Source organism: Lycium ferocissimum, chromosome 7 (genome assembly GCF_029784015.1).
Source record: "Lycium ferocissimum isolate CSIRO_LF1 chromosome 7, AGI_CSIRO_Lferr_CH_V1, whole genome shotgun sequence".
In the NCBI taxonomy this organism is placed as follows: Eukaryota; Viridiplantae; Streptophyta; class Magnoliopsida; order Solanales; family Solanaceae; genus Lycium; species Lycium ferocissimum.
This window is the reverse complement of record NC_081348.1, coordinates 733,411-751,910: the sequence shown is the minus strand read 5'-3', so window position 1 is coordinate 751,910 and position 18,500 is coordinate 733,411. Positions and strand designations below refer to the sequence as shown.

General features: G+C 37.9%; 1 protein-coding gene across 1 annotated transcript in view; it reads right to left on the bottom strand.

Moving 5' to 3' along the window:
• LOC132063064 (uncharacterized) overlaps positions 1-15,180 on the bottom strand; it is a 29,326-nt gene extending 14,146 nt beyond the window's left edge. Inside the window, exon 1 of the mRNA XM_059455497.1 lies at positions 14,867-15,180. Coding sequence (XP_059311480.1) covers positions 14,867-15,180 — 314 coding nt within the window. The remainder of the gene's footprint in view (positions 1-14,866) is intronic.
• Between the last annotated feature and the right edge of the window lie 3,320 nt (positions 15,181-18,500).

Sequence of the window (18,500 nt, the reverse complement as noted above, 5' to 3'; positions counted from 1 at the left end):
GAGGCATGTCTCTTTTAAAAATCCCTTTTGACAATGAATGTGAACATACTCTTTTGAACAGTTTTTATGAACTCTTTGGCCGTGGTTCGTGTGCGTGAGGGACAAGCTGACATTAAACCTTGTTTGTACTAGATTATATATACATATTCATGATTGTTTTCCTCTCTAAAGGATGATTGAAAAATTGAGATATAAAGCTTTGGTATTCGAACTTGAATTACCCCATAAGGGATGTTTGAACTTGATAATTGAAAAGCTTGCCTATTATGTGAATGCTCTTTAATGGATTGTGTTGATCTTGAAACTTGTTTAAAGAAGTGAAACCGATTTCTAAAACTGAAATGGCTTGATCTACCCCTATAATAGGATGATGAACATAATCCTTAATGAATAATGTGATTATCATGATATGACTTGTGATTCGGCTTCTATGCCATGATTTGAGTGATTCGGCTTCTATGCTAGCTATCACGCCCCAGCTGAGGAGTCGTGACTAGTACCCGACCTTTTCTGATCAACCACTCCTACCTTTGTACTTAAAACTCACTGAACAACATGGTGGCCCATCTATGACTTTTAGCTGAATTGTACACATCGGTGATAATAACATAACAATCTCCACGTCCAAAACTCATAACCATCATTTACATATATGTACAGAAAATAATACTGTAGCCCGACTAGGCCGCTACATATGTCGTATAATGAAATAAAAACTGACAAGGCTATCTAACTTTCTATCAACATACAATGTCTACAGACCTCTTATGGAAGATAAACTGTAAGAAGGACGGGATAAGGCCTCGTCGTACTCATGTATACAAATCAAAATATCATACCAAAAGACTATGGCTCAGGGCTAAGTGGAGCACACTGACTACAGCTGAGAGAAAATCCTACTGTGCTAGGCTGCTCGCTTGACTACCTGAACCTGCGCGCATGAACATAGCGTTCACAAGAATGGACGTCAGTACGAATAATGTAATGAGTATGTAAGGCATGAATAACAGCATAATATAGATATGAAAGGTAGCCTAGAATAAGAGAGATAACCCGTACATCTAGATGCCTCATAAAGCGGATGTCATGCATGCTTACCTTTCAAAAAAAAACTTTTTCATACATACGTATATATAATATCATCATCATAACGTACCCAACCTTTTCAGGACTAGGTGTGTAACGTACCTTGCCCTTTCGGGACTCGGTGTGTAATGTACCCGGCCCTTTGGGGACTCGGTGTGTAATACCAACTGATCAGTGGTTGCACAATAGGTGCTGTACCCGGCCGATTATAGCGCGACTCGGTGTGAGAAAATACATACATAAATATATAAAGTATGCATGAGAGCCAAATGAAAGCTATAAATACATCAGAGTGATGTAAGGTCGGTAACCTTCGATATTCATTATGGAATTATCCTCATGCATATATCTCACCTTAAAAGAACAAAATCATAAGATGAGATCAACATCGACAAATATAATCAATAATCTTGAAACCAGCTCAGTAATCTCATAATGACATTAAAACCATAACTTTGGAATCTCCAAAAATAGGATCATCATAATCATCATCATGGTCATTATAGAAAACATTCGTCCTCAGCATCATAAAAACTTAGAGAATCATAAACTTTTAATGTTCTTGGAAATGAGGATTTTATGGAATTTATGCATGGGTTCGTAAGAAGAGAATCATGCCTTTAGAAAGAAAGAGATTAGCCTTACATACCTTTCAGTCTCCTTAGCCACTCAACGTTTATCCTTCCAAGCTCGTGAATCTACATATAAATCATTCATACTATTATTAGGCTCAATGTCACACGCTCGTCTTAAGACTTCAATTTAGTTCCATTTATAATCTGCCAAAATTCGGCAAAGATCTCCCCTGTTTATATGCCCTGTTTATATGCCTAACCCGAAATAATAATCCAAAAACCAACAAAACCAACAACAATACCAACATCACAACAACATTATCAACACCAATAGGCTTCATAAAACATCCCACACAATGTTTTCCAAGTTTCTCAACTAACCAATTTGTTATATGGCTATTTAATAACTTTTTCTCTGTAAATAAACCGAATTAAATATCAATAAGGAGAGATTCATGCCTTACTCCCACTAGAACCACAATATTTTTAATATCCGCCTTGAATACAAGCCAGGATCCCTCACAAGACAATATCACAATTGCAACTATATGTTGTCCGAATCTAAATCTGGGGAATCCACATATTTTACGCTAATATTTAGTCGACGGTGGTTAGGGGAATATTCCAGAATATTTGGGAACTTTTAAGGGGTGTTTGGTCTGAAAATAAGGGGGTAATCCCCCTTTTATACTTGTCTAGAGTCAGTTTGCACCGACCTAGAAAGTACTCAACGTGTTTGTGATGGGTAGTGGCGCATTTGTGCTGGGTTGCTTTGTCACCCTTCTGCGCGTTCGCATCACCTCCTGGCGCGTTCACGTAGAGCAATTTCCTGGCATGCCAGCCAGACTTGTAACATCCATATCTCTTTACTCCGATGGCGTATCGATGAGCGGTTTGTTACATTGGAAACTAGACTTCGTGAGCTTCACTTTAGGATTTTGCTTTGCCTCAAAACTTCTCATTTACTAAAAGATATTCTCTTTCCAAGTTGGACCAAAATTGCCCCTCATATTTTCTCCAAAGTTCCAGCAGACTTAATTTCCTTAATTCACTTGTTCTCCAATCATCCCATCAATTATTTTATAAAATATAACCTTTATACCCAAAAGATAAATTCATACAATCGTGTATACCCTTGAAGACAACTCCAGAGTCCATACTTAAACAACCAACACTTATAAATTTCAACGTACAGAGCTACGGGGTGTAACATTCTCTCCCCCTTTAAAAACATTCATCCTCGAATGTTGAAGTAGAGTTCACTCTGAGATGGATGCCAATGTTCTTACCTGCATTTGCTAGTATTTACTTTACTTACTTGCAGTCTGACTTGCTCATTAAAACTGAACTTATTTGGATTGCGCAGCTCATCCTTCTTCCTTTATAGCAAAAATTTATGCTCGTGCTCAAGGTCGCCCCTTTTTCTTACTAACTCTTCGTGTTTAGTCATTCTCGTTATCTCTTCACCTCCATTTTCTACACTCCTATATGCTCCCGGTACATACTTTTATCTAGTTTCTAATTCGATCTTTATTTATTCAGGAATCTTTGTTCTCCCTGATCTCTATGTATCCTTCCCACACTTCACAGATACCCTCAACCTTTGTTTTGTTAAGGTTAACTCATTATTCTCCTGTTCCTTGAGATAATCTCAAAATTGGTCATATTATAGCCTTCTTTGCCATCTTACAGCAGTCGAATCAATTCCTGCAGTATTTTATCTTTGAGCTAGTGTAACACCAAATTCTCTTGCTTAATCCTTTCTTCCTTTGATTTGACTTATTGCGTTCGGGCTGGCTATTCGTATCAAGAATATCTTGAATCTTTTCTTTTGTTATATCCCGTATTTTGTACGTTGGAATATTTTAAGTTGGTTGTGACAAGTTATGGACAAGATTATTTCCCGACTTTGCTTTAAGACATAAATTGCTTGTGAATTTGGTTGGATGGAAATATTAAGGAAAATTTGGGGTTAAAAGTGAATATTGAAAAGTTAGCGTTTCATGAAAAATTATTTTCTTCTAGTATTCCAATCAATTTGGAGGTCCTTATTAACGTGCTTAAAAATTGACAATCATGTTGTTGCTTCATAATTTAAACTCACGTTGACAGTATTATATTTCGTATTTTTGTACGTCGGATTATTCGCAAGCTGAGGTGGGGCCCACACATTGAGATTTTTTTTGGGACATGAGACAATTTATATGAATCACATATGTGAAGTTAAACATAACTCAAGAAGGACCCTTGAGCCAAATCAAAGTGGAAGTCCTCCAAGCAAATATTTTTAAGTAGTGTTTTCGGGTGATCTGACTTCGAGGGGCAGAAACGGTATTATAAGTTTGGAATTTGAAAAAACACCAAAGATAGAAGTTGTAGATAATTGAATTATATTTCCAACCATAGGTCGTGGGCCCACAGGTGACATCGGGATAAGGAGATATGGACGTTTTAAGGCGAAAAGGTCAGTGGGCTAGGCCCAAACCGGCCCAATCCGGTTAGGCCCATGACCCATGCCTATTTAAGTGAAATTTCAGCCCTTTCCACTCATTTTTCAGACCAATAACACCCAAAAAATTCTGGAAAGAGAGAGAGAAGAACCTTGGAGAGAAGAAAAACCAATTTTGACAAAAATCTGAGCCCCGAATTCCGAAGCCCATGAAGAGAAAAGTGTTGTACGCTGCGTTGTCTTCAATTTGAGCTAAAAATCAACCAAGGAGAAGAGTGATAACGTGGGGCTGCATGCTTAAGGTATGAATACGGTTCCTTTTCATTGTTAACGAGTGTATTTAGAATTTTAACGGATTAAAACGAGGGAATAGTGTGTAGAAATGGATGAAATTCATGAAACTTTATATGTTGATGTTGAGCCGTGAGTATGGGCTGTTTTGTGACAAGGAATGAACTAAATTTACTTAGTGTTTTGGTTGTTGTTGTTGTGGATTCTATGATGTAAAATGGAAGTTTAATGATTCAAGTTGAAGTTGTATTTGTTGTGGGCTGTTTTGGAAGTTAATGTGATGCTAATATAGTCTCTTGAAATTATGAGAATAATGTTGTTAACATGTGGATTATTGGTATAGTTCATGAATTTGGAAGAAAGAAATGTGTTGTTGTTGTTTTTATTGAAAATGGAGGGTTTCGGTTGAAGTAGTATATTGATTGGGTTGTTTTAAATATTTTACGGATTGTTTGAAATGTTCTTGAATCTTGTTTGAATGATCTCGGATTAGTATTTGAATATGTGAGCGTTGATGTTAGTTTGAATATATGTGGTTGGATTGGACATAATTGGAATGTTGTCGAAATATGTGGAGAAGAGTTATTACCATTATAATGCATTTTGAATTGATTGTTAATGTTGTTAGTATACTTGTTGGTATTGTTGTTGAAGATTTGGCCGAGTTGAATTCTCAGATGCTATAGTTTACGTGGGAAATGCTACCCAAATTTCTGTAAATAAAGTGCGAGCTTAGAATTGGATTCCGAGGTGCCTATGGCTAATATTTAGTGTCTAATGACGTTGTTGTAGATTTTGAGAAGCCGAGACTTGAGTTTGGATTAGCTTAGGAAGCAAACGAGGTATGTAAAGCTCAACCCTTCTTTCTTTTGGCATGTCTTAGACGGGATTAAGGTATGACATGATTTGTGCCTTGGGGTAACTCCACTCTGATGTTTCGAACATGCTTATGATTCGTATGTGCCTCTTAATATTAATATTCTTAATATGGTCGTATTATGGTTCTTATGTCTTTTGGATGATTGGATAAAAAAAAAATGTTGCATAAAGAATTTTGTTCTTAAAAGATTCTCAGAACTACGAACGACCATAACTTTCACATATGGTCTTGGATTGCTATGAAACGTTCGTAGAAGTTTCTATAATGAGTAATAATCTTTAACTTTCATAGGCGGGCCCGGATTGGGTTGACGCTCGTCCATGGGTCCCGCGACTTTCCTTTGTTTGGTTCTAACGACCTATTTTTGAAAGAACTTAATGTGGCTATGATTCCGACCCCCCAGTATGATTACTTACTTATCTAGTGAGTCTGAAATGAGGATTTTATGCATATGATTTTGATACGTAACTATGATTTCTAAATTTCTATTTGGTATGTTCCCGAGAGACATTCGGAGGAAACTTGATTTGACTATTGTTTGGCTTTCAAATGAGGGTTTGTTTGATCATTCTGTTGAGTCAGTAATGATGATTTATGTGCATATGGTTTCTCGGTTTGTAAATGATGTGTCTTCTGAAGTATGATGGGTATTCTGAAGTATGATGTGTATTTCGAAACATGATGTGACACGAAGTATGATGTGGTACGAAGTCTGATATGATATATGATAACAGGATGATATGATGATCTTATTTACCGAGTCCCTCACTGGAGGGCCGGGACACGTTATATGATGTATATATGTATTCTGGAGTGTGATCAGTTGGCATCAGAGCCGGTGGTGGGGCAAACCCAATGGTGGGGCAAACCCAATGGTGGGGCAAACCTAGTGGTGGGCAAACCTAGTGGTGGGCAAACGTAATGGTGGGGCAAACCCAATGATGAGGCAAAATTCTACATTGGTTTAGGCAAATCCCACATTGGTTTAGGCAAATTCCACACTGGTTTAGGAAAATCTCACATTGGTTTAGGCGAATCCCACATTGGTTTAGGCGAATCCCACATCGGTTAAAGTCAGCTCATATGATAAGTTATGATGTTATGATGTGCTACGGTATGAATATGATGATTATTCGCTTATGTCACTCGCCCATTATGGGCCGGATATGATACATGACATTGATATGCATGATTCGTATTTCGTGAGTAAGCATTTTGGCATTCGATTATTATATTTGTCTTCCGTACCTCCGATGTACGATTTTTGTTTCGTACGCAAGCCCTTTGGTATTCTCGTTATTATGATCACTTTCGTACTCCTTACTTCGGTTATGATCTCGTGTTCGTATGCCATGCTCTTACATGCTCGCACATATTCCGTACGACCCCCCTTTCTTCTCCCTGGGGTCCGCGTTTCATGCCGCGTGTGTATATACGGATGAGTAGAAGATGTTCCGCCGGGATCGGCGAGCTCCATTTTCTCCCGAGGCCGCCGAGTCAGAGTGCTTATGTTATGATATCTGGAGTTATGTTAGAGACTTTGCAGACAGAGTCGAGTGTATGATATGTCATATTTGTTTTGTAAGCGGCTATGTAACCCGATATATCATTATGCATTATGGTACAGATTAGTCATGATTACCGATTTTATTTGATTTGAAAAAGAAAAAAGGCATGCTTGTTTATGAAAAATTTTCATTATGTGCGTATGTCATGTTTTGCGAGCCCAAAAGATGATTATGAGTATTACGAAAGTCAGCGGGTTCGCTCGGCCCTAGGGGTTGTCTACAATGTCGTGTCCAGTAGAGTCCTGTTTATGGTGTGAAGCGCACCACATTTATAAACAGGAGGCTACGGGGCATCTAGGGTGGTTACTCTTCTTTCACATCTGAGATCGTGCCATAGAGCCAAGTCATAGGGAATGAAATTCCTTACCCTGATTTTTGATTTCAGCAGAAGAATGGCATCGACAGAAGGAAGTGACTGACGATATTGGAAGTTATAAAGAACGCAGGTAAGCAAAGGTATGAAAGGTATATGTCGGGTAAGATATTGAAGTGCGATCGAAATATGAAGTTGAAAACTGAAAAGGGAAGTAAACAGGAAAATGTAACAGGCGCAGTTCGAGTTGGACACACGAGGTAAGTATATCATCCTCGTATTATTATGGATATTGGGAGCCCTGTGTGGCTGTGATATGATATGATATGTATATATATATATGTTGGCCCTGTGAGGCACTGTTGGTATTTCCTGCGTGCAGATTTTGAGATAGTAAGAAATATAGAGGAAACTCTAAAATTTTCCCAGAAAAGAAAAAAAAAAAGAGAATGAGATATGGCTTTGTAATACGACTTGAAAGGTCGTACCGATAGTAATAGTGAGATTAAGACAAGAGTACAGAGGGAAAGAATTGTGATGTATATGAATGTATTGATAAGACGGCTTGTGAGATATTAAGGATAAGGTTGATCAGAAAGGGTAAAAGGTTAAGGAGTGTTACACTATGAGATCGAATACGAACGGGACAATGTGAATATAATGAAGATTGTTGTGAAAATAAGTAAAGCCTAGTGAGAAAGTGGCCAAGGCTATGAGGTGATCTATGTAGTTAGAATATAAAGGCAAGTGTGAAACGGAAAAGCGAGCTATAGAATGATTAAGGAAGGCATTAATCGGACAGGGTAATGAAGTTCGTGTAGAAAAAGAAATATGATTGGTAGATGAGAGTACATGCTATGGTAATAAAGGAAACCCCTCCGAGATCCTTATAAGACCCTATGAGACTGGTTGAACATTCGAGGACGAATGTTCTAAAGGGGGGAAGGATGTTATATCCCGTATTTTGTACATTGGAATATTTTAAGTTGGTTGTGACAAGTTATGGACAAGATTATTTCCCGACTTTGTTTTAAGACATAAATTGCTTGTGAATTTGGTTGGATGGAAATATTAAGGAAAATTTGGGGTTAAAAGTGAATATTGAAAAGTTAGCGTTTCATGAAAAATTATTTTCTTCTAGTATTCCAACCAATTTGGAGGTCCTTATTAACGTGCTTAAAAATTGACAATCATGTTGTTGCTTCATAATTTAAACTCACGTTGACAGTATTATATTTCGTATTTTTGTACGTCGGATTATTCGCAAGCTGAGGTGGGGCCCACACATTGAGATTTTTTTTAGGACATGAGACAATTTATATGAATCACATAGGTGAAGTTAAACATAACTCAAGAAGGACCCTTGAGCCAAATCAAAGTGGAAGTCCTCCAAGCAAATATTTTTAAGTAATGTTTTCGGGTGATCTGACTTCGAGGGGCAGAAACGGTATTATAAGTTTGGAATTTGGAAAAACACCAAAGATAGAAGTTGTAGATAATTGAATTATATTTCCAACCATAGGTCGTGGGCCCACAGGTGACATCGGGATAAGGAGATATGGACGTTTTAAGGCAGAAAGGTCAGTGGGCTAGGCCCAAACCGGGCCCAATCCGGTTAGGCCCATGACCCATGCCTATTTAAGTGAAATTTCAGCCCTTTCCACTCATTTTTCAGACCAAGAACACCCAAAAAATTCTGGAAAGAGAGAGAGAAGAACCTTGGAGAGAAGAAAAACCAATTTTGACCAAAATCTGAGCCCCGAATTCCGAAGCCCATGAAGAGAAAAGTGTTGTACGCTGCGTTGTCTTCAATTTGAGCTAAAAATCAACCAAGGAGAAGAGTGATAACGTGGGGGCTGCATGCTTAAGGTATGAATACGGTTCCTTTTCATTGTTAACGAGTGTATTTAGAATTTTAACGGATTAAAACGGAGGGAATAGTGTGTAGAAATGGATGAAATTCATGAAACTTTATATGTTGATGTTGAGCCGTGAGTATGGGCTGTTTTGTGACAAGGAATGAACTAAATTTACTTAGTGTTTTGGTTGTTGTTGTTGTGGATTCTATGATGTAAAATGGATGTTTAATGATTCAAGTTGAAGTTGTATTTGTTGTGGGCTGTTTTGGAAGTTAATGTGATGCTAATATAGTCTCTTGAAATTATGAGAATAATGTTGTTAACATGTGGATTATTGGTATAGTTCATGAATTTGGAAGAAAGAAATGTGTTGTTGTTGTTTTTATTGGAAATGGAGGGTTTCGGTTGAAGTAGTATATTGATTGGGTTGTTTTGAATATTTTATGGATTGTTTGAAATGTTCTTGAATCTTGTTTGAATGATCTCGGATTAGTATTTGAATATGTGAGCGTTGATGTTAGTTTGAATATATGTGGTTGGATTGGACATAATTGGAATGTTGTCGAAATATGTGGAGAAGAGTTATTACCATTATAATGCATTTTGAATTGATTGTTAATGTTGTTAGTATACTTGTTGGTATTGTTGTTGAAGATTTGGCCGAGTTGAATTCTCGGGGATGCTGAGTTTACAGGGGAAATGCTGCCCAAATTTCTGTAAATAAAGTGCGAGCTTAGAATTGGATTCCGAGGTGCCTATGGCTAATGTTTAGTGTCTAATGACGTTGTTGTAGATTTTGAGAAGCCGAGACTTGAGTTTGGATTAGCTTAGGAAGCAAACGAGGTATGTAAAGCTCAACCCTTCTTTCTTTTGGCATGTCTTAGACGGGATTAAGGTATGACATGATTTGTGCCTTGGGGTAACTCCACTCTGATGTTTCGAACATTCTTATGATTCGTATGTGCTTCTTAATATTAGTATTCTTAATATTGTCGTATTATGGTTCTTATGTCTTTTGGATGATTGGATTAAAAAAAAAAATGTTGCATAAAGAATTTTGTTCTTAAAAGATTCTGTAACTACGAACGACCGTAACTTTCACATATGGTCTCGGATTGCTATGAAACGTTCGTAGAAGTTTCTATAACGAGTAATAATCTTTAATTTTCATAGGCGGGCTCGGATTGGGTTGACGCTCATCCGTGGGTCCCGCGACTTTCCTTTGTTTGGTTCTAACGACCTATTTTTGAAAGAACTTAATGTGGCTATGATTCCGACCCCCGAGTATGATTACTTACTTATCTAGTGAGTCTGAAATGAGGATTTTATGCATATGATTTTGATACGTAACTATGATTTCTAAATTTCTATTTGGTATGTTCCCGCGAGACATTCAGAGGAAACTTGATTTGACTATTGTTTGGCTTTCAAATGAGGGTTTGTTTGATCATTCGTCGAGTCGTTAATGATGATTTATATATATGGTTTCTCGGTTTGTAAATGATGTGTCTTCTGAAGTATGATGGGTATTCTGAAGTATGATGTGTATTTCGAAACATGATGTGACACGAAGTATGATGTGATACGAAGTCTGATATGATATATGATAACAGGATGATATGATGATCTTATTTACCGAGTCCCTCACTGGAGGGCCGGGACACGTTATATGATGTATATATGTATTCTGGAGTGTGATCAGTTGGCATCAGAACGGCGGTGGCAAACCCGGTGGTGGGGCAAACCCAATGGTGGGGCAAACCCAATGATGAGGCAAAATTCCACATTGGTTTAGGCAAATCCCACATTGGTTTAGGCAAATCCCACATTGGTTTAGGCGAATCCCACATTGGTTTAGGCGAATCCCACATCGGTTAATGTCATCTCATATGATAAGTTATGATATTATGATGTGTTACGGTATGAATATGATGATTATTCGCTTATGTCACTCAGTTCCATTATGGGCCGGATATGATACATGACATTGATATGCATGATTCGTATTTCAGGAGTAAGCATTTTGGCATTCTGATTATTATATTTGTCTTCTGTACCTCTGATGTACGATTTGTGTTTCAGATGCAAGCCCTTTGGTATTCTGGTTATTATGCTCACTTTCTGTACTCCTTACTTCGGTTATGATCTCGTTTTCTGTATGCCATGCTTTACATGCTCAGTACATATTCCGTACTGACCCCCTTTCTTCGGGGGCTGCGTTTCATGCCGCGCAGGTATATACAGATGAGTAGAAGATGTTCCAGCGGGATCGGCGAGCTCCATTTTCTCCCGGAGTGCTGCCGAGTCAGAGTGCTTATGTTATGATATCTGGAGTTATGTTAGAGACTTTGCAGACAGAGTCGAGTGTATGATATGTCAGATTTGTTTTGTAAGCGGCTATGTAACCCGATATATCATTATGCATTATGGTACAGATTTGTCATGATTACCGATTTTATTTGATTTGAAAAAGACAAAAGGCATGCTTGTTTATGAAAAAATTTCATTATGTGCGTATGTCATGTTTTGCGAGCCCAGTATGATTATGAGTATTACGAAAGTCAGCGGGTTCGCTCGGCCCTAGGTAAGGGTCGGGTGCCCATCATGCTCTATCGGAAATTAGGGTGTGACATCTTTAACGGTTCCTTTCTTTCAATCACTCATAACATTTTCTAATCCTTAGGTCGGCTAATAAATTGGAGGTAAATTTGGAAGTTCGTTGAAGATTAACCAAGGTTTCCTGTCATGCAGCGAATTCAAATCGCTTCATTCTTACCATTGTCTGTAGCCTTCATTCATCTTTTTCCAATAAGAGCCATTATTTTGCTTGTTCCACAAGGTTCCATTGTCACCACCTTATCCTAATCAAACGCGATATCCCTTGATCATTTCCTTTAGGGTTCTCCTCTGACCTTTGGCCTTCTCCCGACTTTTAAGTAATAAGTCTTTCCCATAATTGGACGCACCTAGCTGTCGTTTCAATTTATCAGTCAAGTGGATCATTTAATTCCTTAAATACCCATCTTCTCTGTTTATATCCTTAAATCCTTTTCTTGCGATCTTACCTCCAACTACTTCCATGACTTCCTCTTCCGTTGGCTTAATCTAACCTATTTTGTGACTTTTTTTTCCACCGATTAACAACTTTTCTTACTCGGCTGTAGCACTTTTTCTTAGCCGGACTCCTTAATTCCTTACAATCTCATCATAGTTACACCTGCGGTAACACCCGGGTGATTGGTATTAATTTCTCCCTACTAACATCTTATTATTCTCGATGATGATTCGTCCTCAGATGGTTTATCCACTGTATATCAAGTAGCCGAGAGGTTTATCTTCAAATTGGATTCAATCAACCAGACTTCTTTTCACTATCCGTCCATGACAACAACCATAACACAACACCTTATATACTTGTATAGGACACTTCCTCTTTATTATTATTATTATTATTATTATTATTATTATTATTATTATTATTATTATTATTATTATTATTATTATTATCTCTCATAGTAAAATTACATTCATAACAAAATAACAATTGCAACGTAAGCTGACTTATGACTCAAGATGTCCTTAAATCCATACTTGGAACTTTCCTCCAATTTCCTCTCCTCAAATCTCAACATAATGAACAAAATCTCACTTAATCACAACCTTCTATAGTTATTCCCCTTTGTTAAAATCTTCCTTTCCTCTCATACTAAAATCTCCTTTTTACTTCTTTCATTATCTTGTGAAGTACTTTGCTGCATATTTAAATGTAACTCAAAATGTGAGCGATTCGAGCCATAGCCGGGGAACATAATGTATTTTATTGACAGGATTTATTCTTTTTGGTCTTTGCTAGTTCTTCACCATCTCGTCATGCATTCTTGTTCCACCTTTGTTTCATATATACTTGCATTTAGCCCATTCCCACTTTCCATTAGTAAACCGGTACATCTTAACTTTGGCTTTTTCAAGCTGGTAGATTTGCTCCTTTCCGAGCTTAGGAGTATTGTAATTCCACTCGAAACTAAATTTAGCACCCCCCCCCCCCCCCCCCATTTTTCAGAATATTTTCATATACCAATAATATTCAAATACTCACCATCTCTAGTAGACATCTGGCCAGCTTTAGTGGTCCTCTAGCTCTTAATTCTATACAATACTAGAATTCCTTTCACTGCCTGGCTTTAGTCATTCTCCTTTCATTAGCTGAACTTTTTGTACTAAGGCAAAAGGGCTGAACTTTTTGTACTTAGTCATAAGTTTACACATATTGAATACCATTTAGACTATTTTTTTTACTTTCGTGATCATTAATCCTTTAAGCCAATGAATTAATGGTGACATCAAAGTTTGTCGGGGTCTTGATACAATGCTCCTTCAGCCGTAATCTCCATTCCTGACCACTTTTACTAAGACCCTTAAGGTTCTTCTTACTTGAAATTCCTGTTTTACATTTATACTATACAATTCATTCTCAAAATTCATCCTTTCATTTGCATAACAGTTCCGTATCATAGTCCTTCATTTACCAACTCTGGTGCTTATCATGAAATGTTCGTAAAGTATATTCTCCTCCCTTTGTCCAACTCTTAAGATATTACAACTTGTCCGCATTCCTGCGCATCCCTCATATATTCTTCCTATTTTTTTATGATCAAATTTCTGTACTTCTTACCATGACTCTTATCTCCGGTCATTGATGTTCTGTCTCTTGCCCAGACTTATTAGCTTATTATCATTCCTCTTGCCCAGTCCATTAGTCCACTTTCTCACTCTCGCCTTTAGAACCTTGCTTAACTTTCCTCGCTCATAAAGCACTCTTCTTCCACTTAGCTATTTTACCACATTGTCCCCAGAATTTGTAAAATACTATATTAGAAGTACGAATCTGTTCCATTTCCAAGATCATCTCTTGGGGGGATGGGGTTGTCCATTCCCCAAGCGAACACATTAATATGGCCTCATATTTATCCTCTCAGACGTACCTTAAAAATCAGACTTTCCTTGTTCGTAAAATTTGATCATTCCCTCTTGGATCGCATCCATATCCATCGTTATTATACTGTTAACCCTATTTATCTTGTTCTGCCCTCAAGATTTTTCGCATTTGACCTTTATCACCCTTTTCCATATCCCATCCTTTCTGCTTACTTACTTTAGTAATTTACTCGGATGGCTTTTCGCCTTAGTCCTCTTCTCAAGAATTCCACTTAACCCTTACCAAGAACATATTTCCCATGCTTCTTCACTTATATATATATATATATATATATATATATATATATATATATATATATATATATATATATATATATAATTACTCTACTTTAATATTCGGAGAAAGACAATATCTACTTATTCGTAGCAATGGCTACCTTAATTTCAATGCCCAACTTAATCAGTACCTTTAGTATCTCATAAGATAAATCATAAGGTTCATATGCTTCCTGTTGTCAAATGACAATCGTATCACATCTTTTCCCCACAGTTGGAAAAGTCCTTGACTCTCGTGGTTGGGTAAATACTATCATACTCTCTGAAATTTCCAACGTTTAGAAAATTATCGCAATCACGCATCAACACACGTGACTGTTTTCGTCCTCAATCCCGAGGTCGCGAGCTGTAACAAAATGTCTTAGTCGCAATTATCCATAATTACTTTGGTGATGAACTTTCTCAAAATTTTCATTTGCCAACAATCAGATAATATCCCATAATAATCACACATAACATAAGAAGTGTTAATAAAAGGACCCATGTACCTGTAGTCGGCCCGTCCTGATCCCGATCTGGGGAACTGTGTAGTGAAACATCTCCTTCATCATCCCCCCGCCATCTACTAGTCTACTTCTCCTCGTCTTCCCCATCATAGTCTGTAGGGTATGAGTACTCTGGTAACTCATGATTGACCGAAGGCCAAGACAGAGGGCTAGAATACGCTGTAACACTCACGCTAGTAGCTGCTCTAACAAAATACTCAATCCCAGGAGAAACTGGAGGAGCCAAATCTGGTACAACCTCAGGAGCCTCTGGCTCCTCTGGGGTCTGGTACGAACTCTCAGACGGATCCGTATCGTAGCTAGCCTCTGATGGATCCTCCTCTGTAGGGGTTATAGACTCTGGGGGAATCATTTCAATGTCCTCGGGAGGATCAGTCTCCATAGAATAACTGAGGCTCTTCCTAACCTACCCCGAGGATGATGCTGGTCCGGAATCTACCCTGGGGGCCTTCCTTGCACCCCCATTATCTGAAATCATCCTCTTCATCTGAATCAATCTGCACAAAAGAGAGTCAGAAACGATCTTTCCTATACTTTGGCTCTATCGTACGATCTAAGATGAGAAGAAAGGTCAATCATTCCTAAATGCCCCGCAGCCTATTGTTTATAAATGTGGCATGCTTCACACCCATAAACAAGACTCTACTGGACACGGTCTATAGACACACCCTAGGACGGAACTGCTCTGATACCACCTTGTCATGCCCCAGCTGAGGAGTCGTGACGAGTGCCCGACCTTTTCTAATCAAGCACTCCTACCTTTGTACTTGAAAGTCACTGAATAACATGATGGCCCATAGATGACTTTTAAGTGAATTGTACACATCGGTGATAATAACAGAACAATCTCCACGTGCAAAACTCATAAACATCATTTACATATTATGTATAGAAAATAATACTGTAGGCCGACTATACCGCTACATATGTCGTATAATGAAACAAAAATTGGCAAGGCTATCTAACTTTCTAACTACATACAAATGTCTACAGACCTCTTATGGAATATATATTGTAAAAAGGACGGGACAAGGCCTTGTCATACTCATGTATACAAATCAAAATATCATACCAATATATATTTGGCTCCTCCAAAATGGAGCGCACCTGGCGAACACACAAGGGAAAATCCTACTGCGCTAGGCCGCTCGCTTGACTACCTGAACCTGCGGGCATGAACGCAGCGTCCACAAGAAGGGACGTCAGTACGAATAATGTACTGAGTATGTAAGGCATGAATAACAACATAATATAGATATGAAAGTAGCCTGGAATAAGAGAGATAACCTGTACATCTGGATGCCTCATAAGGCGGATGTCATGCATGCTTACCTTTAAAAAAAAACTTTTTCATACATACGTATATATAATATCATCATCATACCGTACCCGGCCTTTTCAAGACTCGGTGTGTAACGTACCCGGCCCTTTCAAGAATCGGTGTGTAACGTACCCGACCCTTTTGGGACTCGATGTGTAACGTACCAGGCCCTTTCGAGACTCGGTGTGTAATACCAACTGATCAGTGGTTGCACAATAGGTGTCGTACCCGGCCGACTATAGCGCCGCTCGGTGTGAAAAAATACATACATATATATATATATATAAAGCATGCATGAGAGCCAAATAAAAGCTATAAATACATCGGAGTGACGTAAGGTTGGTAACCTCTTCTTTTCATTATGGAATTATCATCATGCATATATCTCACCTTGAAAGAACGAAATCATAAGATGAGATCAACATCAACAAATATAATCAATAATCTTGAAACCAGCTTAGTAATCTCATAATGACATTAAAACCATAACTTTGAAATCTCCAGAAATAGGATCATCCATCCATTTTTCCATGTGTGGCTTGTGTGGGCCAAGGGACCAACACTTGGGAAACTGCACTTCATATTATAGAACAAAAGATGACTCCTAAGTCATCTTCTATCATTCACAACACTTAGAAAAAAATAGAAGTGAAGAACACCACAAAAGAAGGCTCTCGGCCAAGAGAGCAAGAAAACCAACTTCATTTCTAGCCTTGCCAAAATTATTTCTTTGATGCAAACCCACTATTTTGAGGTCCCTAAGTAGCGTGGAAGTGTCGTTGGAGCGATCAACCCGCTAGTTTTCATTATCGCAAACCCTAGCCTATTGTGAAGTTGAAGGAAGAAAGGTAAGATTTGATTATGTTTTATGTGTTATAAAGGTTGTATGCATGTTGTAGTATGTTAAAATGGATGAAAATCATGAAATATAGTATGTTGGAATTTGAGTGTGTGTGTGTGAGATTTAGCCGTGTGTGTGTGTGTGTTGTGTGTGTATTGAAGTGATGAATTAAAGTCTTAGTTAGCATGTTGTGATGGTTGTAGTGTGAAGAAATGAATGAGAATCATCCATATGTATATGTTGTGTGTTGGCCGAAAATGGGTCATGGAATATGACAAAGAAATGAATTAATATCGCTTAACGTTTTAGTCGTCGTCGTTATGAATTCTATGTTGGAAATGAATGTTTAATGACTCAAATTGATGTTGTAATTGTTGCGGACTGATTTGGAGGTTATTGTACATTTAATGTAATTTGTATATTGATGAGAATAGCATTGTTAGAATGTGAATTGTGGATGCAAATCATGATTTGAAAATGAGGAATGTGTTAAAGTGAGGTTCTCGGGTTTGGGGACCGATTTCGGGTGAATTGGAGAAATTGTTGGATTGTTGGAAATGTTATATGAATTGCTTAGAATGTCTTTAAATATTGTTGGTATGGGTTCGGTTAGTATTTGAATGTATAAGCATCGATGTTGGCTTGAAGGTAAGCCGTTGAATTGAATTTATGAATGTTGTTGAATGATGGAAAAGAGAGTTATTATTGTTGTATTGCCTTCCGGATTGGTTTTTGATGTTGCTAGGTTGGTTGTTGTTGTTGTTGTTGTTGTTGATTGATTTGGCCGAGTTAAATTCTCGGGGTGGCCTATTTACAGGGGAAATGCTGCCCAAATTTCTGTAGAATTAAGGGCTAAATTGGAATTAAATGCCCAAAATGTCTATAGCTAATGTTTGGCATATTATGACTTGTTTGTAGATCTTGGGCAGCCCGAGACGTAGGTTGGATTTAGCTTGAGTTTGGATTATCTTGGAGAGCGTTTGAGGTATGTAAAGCTCAACCTTCCTTCTTTGGCATGCCTTAGTTAAAATAGGCTATGACACGAGCCTCGAGGAAACTCTATTCTCGCAATCCGAGCATGTCTATGATACGCATTTGTTTCTTGATATTCATATGTTGATGTTATGAAATATTGATCCTATGTCCTTGGAATTATTGATTTGTAAAGGTTGCATGAAAGTTTGGTTTTTAAAGAGTTTATTCTTTAACGATTCTAAAACTACAAACGCCCATAACTTTCACAGAAAAGCTCGGATTGCTTTGAGATTTTCGTAGAAGGTTGTATGATGTAGGATGAGTATGTTTTCCATAGGCGGGCCCAAATTTCGGTCTACACCCGTCCGTGGGTCCCGCGACGTTCCTTTATGTAATTTCGACAACTTTTGAAAGAAAATGTTGTAATTATTATTCCGATTTCAAATATGACTATTTTACTTATCTTTTGGATTTATGACAATGATTTTATGCATATGATTCCTCACGACTCCGCTCGTGCATTCTCGTTATATCTTTCGCCGAGTCCCGGCCGGTTCGTTGTCGT